Below are 8,063 nucleotides of genomic sequence, written 5' to 3' on the forward strand. Positions count from 1 at the left end.
GTAATTTTGTTAGTACTTACAAATGAGAGGGAGTAGAACTACCACTGTTAGAGAAAGTCTTGACATAACATCCATAGATATGTTTCATATCAATACAAAATAGCAGCTTTGCTTGCCTATTTGTATACTTTAGATGTTTCATTGAGATCTGTATTTCCTGTGCTTGAAAGACAACAGGTTGTGTTTGTTGCCTGATTTGTCCTGTTCTCTCATTTTGCTGAACATTCTCAGGTTTTCTCACCCTTTCACATTCATTTTCTTGTTTTTTTTTCACTTCGTAAATTTAGATTTGTAGTGAAACTTTCTTCCCTCAAGTCATTCTGCTACTGGATACAGAAATAGCATTTAAACTATGGCCAGCTAGAAAATACAGTATCAGCCTTTTGAAACACATTTTTCCTCTCTGCTGCCCCAGTGGTGATTATCTTCCCTGTTGCTCTAAACAGCCGTTGTACATTTAGCAACACAGATAAAATGTACTTGTAAATTCTGCATATGTTGCACAATAAGTCTAGGAACTTGAGGAGATATGCCAAGAATACATTTGTACAAAAAACTATTTCAAGGAATTTGGAATCATTTACTAGATTATTTTTTTCGTTTGCTTTCTGAAACGCCCACCCCCTCTACTTTGAAGTTTTTTAACTTTGTGCCTGTCTGATACAGTAGATCTTCTTAAATAAAAGTAAAATTAAGCCTATAAATTACTGTCTTAAATATTTTTTCAACAGGTACGGAATCTCAGCTTTCCATTGAAACAGATAAAATAAATGGGTCTGTTTTACTAATGCTTTAAAATATCTTTGTGTGCTGCACACACAAAGGTCAAAAGTTCTAAGTCTTAGTTTACATTTTAGCTTTTTTTTAGTACTCTGGATGTGTTTGAGGTACTGGTTGTGGTTTGAATTTGTCTTCCGTGTAAGAAGGAAAATTCTGTTTTTCTTGAACATGAGAACTGAATACTTTTGTTGTCTCAACAAAATTTATTATAGGAAAACGCCTCCATCATGTAAAACTTAAATGTGCTCTCAATTTCATTTTATGTTCGTGTAGGTTGTAGAATTGATTGACAAAGAAGATATTGATATTGGCACCAGCCAGGTTGCTGAGATTATGTCATTGCTTCAAAAAGAAGAAAAACTGGAGGAAAAAGAGAAGGCAAAGGAAAAGCATGATAAGGAAGCTGCAGAAGCAAAGAATTAAGCTTCAGAATCTGAAGCTAATCACAGTTGTAACCAAAATCTTGTATATCTTTCTGTGTCTAATGGCTACATATTACTTGAGCTTTGTGATTATGGGAAGTGTTTTGAGCTGATTCTGGTAATAAATCGTAGATAAGTTTTCTGACATATGGAATGAAATTTCCATTCGTCAAAGAAGTGATTTAGTGTCATTCCATACTGATGAAAACAGAATAGGCTTCTGTAGCAGTGCTCCTGCCCACAAAAACATGTATTTGCACTCATTGTTGTGGTACAGTGATCCATTAAACTTGGAAGTTTGCTGTATAAATCCAGTGTATCTATCATGGAGAAATGTTTCCCATTTATTTTCTTCCATCATTAACATGGGGCCCAACCTTGCTCTGCTTCTACCTTTTAGCTTTTTCAAAATTTAATACAATCTTTCTGTTCCATCACAATATTACACATTTTCTAATCTGCTGGTGAAGATTCTGTGGCTTCAGTAGTAGCTTTGTAGATTTAGGGGTTTTTAAGCTAAATATCACTAAGCTGTTGCCTCACTGACAGAGAATGTGGCATTTTGATCACTTTTATGAATTCATGGTTATTATTTTCTGTTGAAGGGAAAAATTAGATTTATTTTTCCCTGGAATGGAAACTTGGCATGAAGTTTGCTACTTATGGGTGCCTTAAATTTCATAGGACTAGAGAGTAGAGTATGTTGCTTCTACTCAAAATTCCATGAATTATTAAAGCATGGGAATCACAGGAGCCTTTAAAATAGTTTCAGAACACAATCTGTCACATAGTAAAGTGAGTTAAAGTGTTTGTCTGAATAGCAGGATGAAAATAATCAAAATGGGAAAATGTCAATTGTGAGCTTTTTGCATATATTTTAAAAATGTAGCTATCTTCGTGTGCTTGTTTTTCATCTGACAATTATTTACACCATAACTAGTTTTCTTACCTCTCAATTTTCATCTCAGGTATAAAGTCATTAACAAAGTATAGTCAGAGTACATAAATATGTTCATCTCATGGCTTTGCTTACTGTGCAGTCAACAAGTAATTTCTGGTATTGCCAGGTCTTTGATTACATTCTTGGTTTATAGTCACTGTCTTTAAATGTGTGACTACATACTGGCAGTAGGTCAAGGTTTTCTCATTAATATTTCTTCTTAGCAGTAAATTTTAAAGTTTTAAAACTAAAATACTAACTGTGGGATGTTCCGTAATTCATGGTAACCTAAATTTTACATTTTTCTTAAAATCTGTTATGAAATACACATAGTGTGGCTTGAACCAGCAGGGTTGTGGTTTGGGGTTTTTATTGTGTTTTTATTTTGCACCCAGTATTATAAAATGTACAACCATTCTTGATTTTGTGTACATTATAGAGAGCACATCTGACAATGGCACTGTACTTGATGATATTGAAGGGGGCAGTTAGTACTTAATGCTTTTAGTCATAGTAGCATATTTTTGTAGAGAATACCAACTCCCAAGCATATTTCAGCATAATTCCATGTGCAGTATTTATCTAGATTGGCTAAATTATTTGTACAAACTTATTTGAAGTTAGTGGAACAAAAGAAGTTTTGACAGTCTCATGGCTTGCATGATATGGACCATTGTATTTAGTTGTTTCCAAAGCAATATGTACAGTGAGATGTACAGTTCTAGAAAAAGTCAGTGTCTAGTTCAACTATTGAGTTCATATTCTGTACAGTTTGCAAAGAAAGCTGCTTACAGCAAGATCCTCCTGAGAATTACTGTAATTGTATCTGAAGTGTGAAATTGCTGTGGTGAAGCTGAAATTTCAAATCAGTACAATCTTTATGGTTCACGTGTCCGAAAACAAGGGGGCTGTTCCCTTCCTCATAAATCAAGATTACCTTGGAGATTTCAGCAAGGAAGTAACTTTGTAGATTTTTGAAGATCTGACTTCAGTATGTGCTTTTTTGTTTTTTAGGCCAATGCTTGTGTTAGATGAAAATTCAAGAATAAAACTGATTTCACCAAATATGATCTAGAAACTAATTTTCCATTTTATAATTTACAGCTAGAATTTGAGCTTTGACATACGCTCAATTTTTACAGTGGCATATTTTCAATTTTAAAACAATGTATAAGAATATTACTTGACATTCCTGAAACGTGGTAAAGATACTCTGAAATTGCCTGCTACCTTTCATGGAATATCAAAAACCTAAGAATTGTATTCACTTGAATGCATGCAGATTCAAACCAGGGAAGTAGCAGAAAAAGCTGTTTTCAAATATTTATTGATAGAAGTTTTACAGAGCTTTAACTGTCCTGAAAATAAATTGACTGATTGCAGTATTTGGGAGTTTAAAACACTTTGCTGCAGTTCTGTGTTTACTGTTCACTTAAATTTTCTGTGGATTAAATAAGAAGGGAGCCAAAAATAGCTGATTTTTTTTTTTTTTTATTTTATGAAGAATATTCTGATTAAAGTAATTGGAATACATTTGGACTTGCATGAAATTTGGCATATTGTGAAATCTTTACAGATTACATAAAATTCGTTTAAATGCCAGTCAGAAAAAGCAGCTTTCTGCTGTGACCTAAAGCGATGACAGGATGTGCACACCAACCACAGGAAGGACTTTCATGGGGAATGCCTTCCTTCTGTTCAAAGCAGGCAAACCCATGACAGCTGGACTTGAACAACACATGTTCTGCAAGCTTTGAAAGATTAGGGAAGCCCTTGGTGATCCAGTTTGACCCAACTTTGAACCTCCCAAACAGCTCTGTACTGGTGATACAGGCAACTGCAGCAGAGTGGAGGAGCTCCAGCTAATGTGCTTGGTTGCCTTTGGTGTTGACCAAAAAACCAGAAGCTGCAGCACATTCAGAGAAAGGATGAGTGTACAAGTGTACATTAACTGGTCAGAACTTATTCCTGAGTGAATATTTAATCAGGAGATGTAAATATTTCTATAAGTAATTTAAAGATATGTGAGATTTTGATGACTTTGTGACTTACACAGGCAAAGCCTCTGAGCTCAGACTTAGGTGATTGGTAAGACCATTGATGGGGTTGTTGCAGATTCAAATAAATTTTGACGATAAACTATTCAGGGAGAAAATGTAAAACACGCAAAAAGCTTTTTTAAAAATCCATTTAGGAATAGGGAAAAGAAGTAGAGTAGGATGTGATTTCTTTCCCCCCTTCAAAACAAGCGTGTTATAAGAGCTATTTTATTGAAAAACTTGTTTCTTTTTCATCTTAGCCCAAAAGATGGCTTTCACAGAGATTTTCATCCCTGACTGCATACTGTGAGAGTCAATCTGCCTGCAGGTTAAGTGCCAGAAGGCTGGTTCAGTCAGGGTTTGTCAGCAGGACTGCATGCAGGTAGAGAATATATCTTGCCAGGATTGTACCTTACACTAACGTAGGCTTTGTCCAGGGGGAAAAAGTTACATCTTTTATACAACTCCAAAATACTTCTTGTAACTTTATATCTGCATACCTTGCTAATAATTTTAACTTTAGCTACTTCAGCATGTATTTAAATACTTTTAAATTGTTAATATCAAATAATTGGGTGTACTTAATTAAAAGAATAATCCCATTTTTTGTTCTTCATATGTATTCCAAATTTTGCTTTTCAGTTGATGAATTTCAGCCTGTGTTATAAATTTAAGTTGAAAATCATTTGTCTGTGCTCTGGGCATACTGGTCCTGTGTTTGCCATAACTCAGTATAAAATTTTTATTTTAATTGGAGCTTGTGTCCTTTGTTTAGTTACAATAAAAGTATCATTTTGAAACCCAATCTCTCCATTATTTTTCTATTGGTTTTGATTGTTTAGTGTTAATTTATTGCTCTTCAGATGAGATGCCAGGCACAGGGCTGGATGCTGATGAGTTGTGTCTATGAAAGTAATCTGTCTGCTTTAAAACAGGATTTGGGAACATGCAAGTGCTGAATCTGCTCTCTAGTGTCAAGTGTTTCAACAGGTGGCTGAAGACAGCCCTTTTCCTTGACATGCTTTCAAAATAATAACACATAAACAAGGTTGTGTTGCAAATTTTTCCTTCTGCTTAAAGCCAAGTACCAAATAAAAGCTTTAAAAGTGGCAGAACTTGTTCCTTTTAAGCTTTTGCTTTAAAAATTTCCTTTAATGACCCTTTAATTGGGGTGAATAAGTGTAATGTGCAGCAGTGGTCAAACTGGCTAGCAGAGGAATTGGGGTTTGAGTTTGTGAATTAAATGTGGACATTGGCAAGTGTCCTTGATCATATTTACTGAACTCTCAAGAAAGAGGTTTTGGATCCACTGTTCTCTTTGCTGAGATGAATTGGTTATTACACTCTTTAATGAATCTTTATGACACTTTTATAACAATGGTGTGTAATTGTTAAAATATAAGGGGAAAAGCTTGCAGTTTACTAAGGCAACAGCAAAAGTTTGTGCATGCACAAGCAAAGAGGAAAAAAATAATTTTTTTCTCTACTCCCCATCATCAAGTGATATTCAGCCACTTCCTGGAAAGCAGGGCTTCAGCAGGCAAGGAATTTGCTCTGGAAGGCAAACATTGTAAATAACAAATGTCCTTCCTCCCTCCTCCTTTCCTTGGCTTTGTGTCTGAGCTGACATCACAGGGTCTAGAATATACCTTTGGTAAATTGTGTTCCCTCCCAGGACCTTGCCCACTCCCAGCCCATTGATGGGGGGAATGTTGAGACAGCACTGGTGCTGTGCCAGCCCTGCTCAGCAGCAGCCAAAACATGGGTGTGTTATCAACACCTTTCCAGCTCCCAGGGCAAAGCACAGCACTGTGAGGGCTGCTGAGGAGAAATGAGCTGCAGCTCAGCCAGACTCAGTGCAATTACAGACATGGATTTGTGCATTGTCTGCAAATATGCCCGGAGCGAATGGCAACTGCCTGCTCTAATAGCAGATAATGAACATATTGCTGTGACTTCACTGGATGGAATCTTCTTTTGCATCAGGCTGGTGTTGCAGGCAGGCAGAAGATGGGTTGGGAAAACCTCTGAATTCATGACATCGTGGTCTGAAAAGGATTAATGAGGAAGCTTTATTGCAAACTATTTTGGTGAAATGTCATTTAGAGGGTGAACACATCTGCATAGTGGTGGTGAGAGATTGATGGCCTTGTGGTTGTTTCATTGACCTGAGGCTTGAGAAATCTGTGTTCAGTTAATGCCCAGTCTATCAATATCCATCACTTGGCTCTTGTGCCACTGTAACATAAAACCTCCTTGACAGTGACTGGGCAGACAACAAGTTCTCCAGAGCAGAGTCTGTGTAAGGACCTGTAGCAATAAGGCTTTTAAAATAACAAATGTGGACAGTGACAGATCATACCAAGGAGTTTCTTTGGCTAAGGATTCTCACTTTTCTCACTGCTTATATATTTGGTATTTTCTTGAATTATTTCTCAATGCTGATGTGAGCAGGAGGATGTTTGTAGTATGTTTCTAGTTCCCCATACCCATAGTGTTCACTTCCACTTTTGTGTATTATTGGACATAAATCTTTCTCAGTAGTTAAATATCCTTCACAGGTCAAAATTCTTTGGGGGCTCATTTGCATGTACAATTTTACCCTTGCCAAACCTTCTGTGGTTTGCAAACATCAGTTTCTCTCATCTAAGTGGTGTAAAGGATTTCTGCTATGCTAGAGATGGATCTAATGCAGATTTGCTGCTTTCCATCTAGTATTTCTCTCTATGTATCTTGGCAGAGCAGCCCCTTCATGAACAGCCTGATTTATGGCTCAGGGAGTGCTGCAGCCAGCAATTTGAGATGTCAGCTCTCCTGTGCATGTTGGATTCTCCATCCCTCCTTTTGTCTTAGCTCCAGCCCAAAGCCATCCAAGCTTTTTCACAGTGTTTTCTAACTGCATTTTCAGGTCCTTGATTAAGCAAGATTTTCAGACTGTTGTAGGAGCTGAAGGGCAAATGGGACATGAGCAAAAAAAAAAAAAAAAAAGAGAGAGAAGTCTTAATAATCTTACTAAATTAAGGTAAGTAACAGCCGGTTGTGCAGAAAACCAGGGATCTTAGCAGCCTACTCAAGACTTGTAAAAGCATTTTCTTCCACAGATATAATCCCAAAGTAATGAGTAAATTAGCAGGTGTTTCTCCTCCATCCTTCCCATCCCCCAACCTTTCCCTTTTCTTAATATGCAGGACCAGTTAGGAAAGATACATGGAGTCCCTGTTGCACGTCAGTTCCTCAGAACCTGGCTTTGTCCTGGTGGAAGTGGAGTTAAAATATTAATGTTTCTAATGAACTGGGTGGTGTTCAGTGCTCGGTCTGTGCAAACTCCAGTAATCAGCAGCCTTCATCAAGCTCTGCTCTCACCTTCCTCAGTCATAACTGCCCCAGCTCCTCTGTGGGCCCTGCGCAGTCTCTGCTCCCAAGAGCAGGATGCTTTTATCCCTCCCTTCCGATCCTGCATGCTCTAATCATCAGGAGATGTATAAGCCACAACACTTCAGTGGACAATATATTCCTAGGATGAGTCTTCAAGATCAAGAGTGACACTGAGAGGAAGCCATGCACATGACTATTTTTAGACCTACCTTCTGCAGCCATCATCATCATCAAATTCTGTGATGAAACTAACACTGCTGTCCCTAAGTGATTCGGTGTGATTTAATTTGAATTTTGCCTAAGCCACTTGGGATCTTCTTCCCAGAAAATCCTTGTACTCTAAAAATGAGACCCTTTTGGCTGTCTAGGTTTTGGACTTTCACATTCAAGAATTGACTGGGGACAACCCAAAAGCCCTTTTCAAGTAATGGCAGGGGAGAAAGCACTAACAGAAAACCCCTTATTTATACGTTTTCTGTGCCTTTTGGTACATAATTTGTAGGTTTG

The 8,063-nt window shown here is 37.3% G+C and overlaps 1 protein-coding gene across 1 annotated transcript in view; it reads left to right on the forward strand.

Annotated features, from left to right (window-relative positions):
- LETM1 (leucine zipper and EF-hand containing transmembrane protein 1) overlaps window positions 1-4,986 on the forward strand; it is a 52,870-nt gene extending 47,884 nt beyond the window's left edge. Inside the window, exon 14 of the mRNA XM_031062712.1 lies at window positions 1,054-4,986. Within this exon, the coding sequence (XP_030918572.1) occupies window positions 1,054-1,203 (150 nt within the window). The 3' untranslated portion in view covers window positions 1,204-4,986. The remainder of the gene's footprint in view (window positions 1-1,053) is intronic.
- The last annotated feature ends 3,077 nt before the right edge of the window (window positions 4,987-8,063 follow it).

The sequence above is a fragment of the Geospiza fortis genome, unplaced genomic scaffold (assembly GCF_000277835.1).
Source record: "Geospiza fortis unplaced genomic scaffold, GeoFor_1.0 scaffold730, whole genome shotgun sequence".
Lineage (NCBI taxonomy): Eukaryota > Metazoa > Chordata > Aves > Passeriformes > Thraupidae > Geospiza > Geospiza fortis.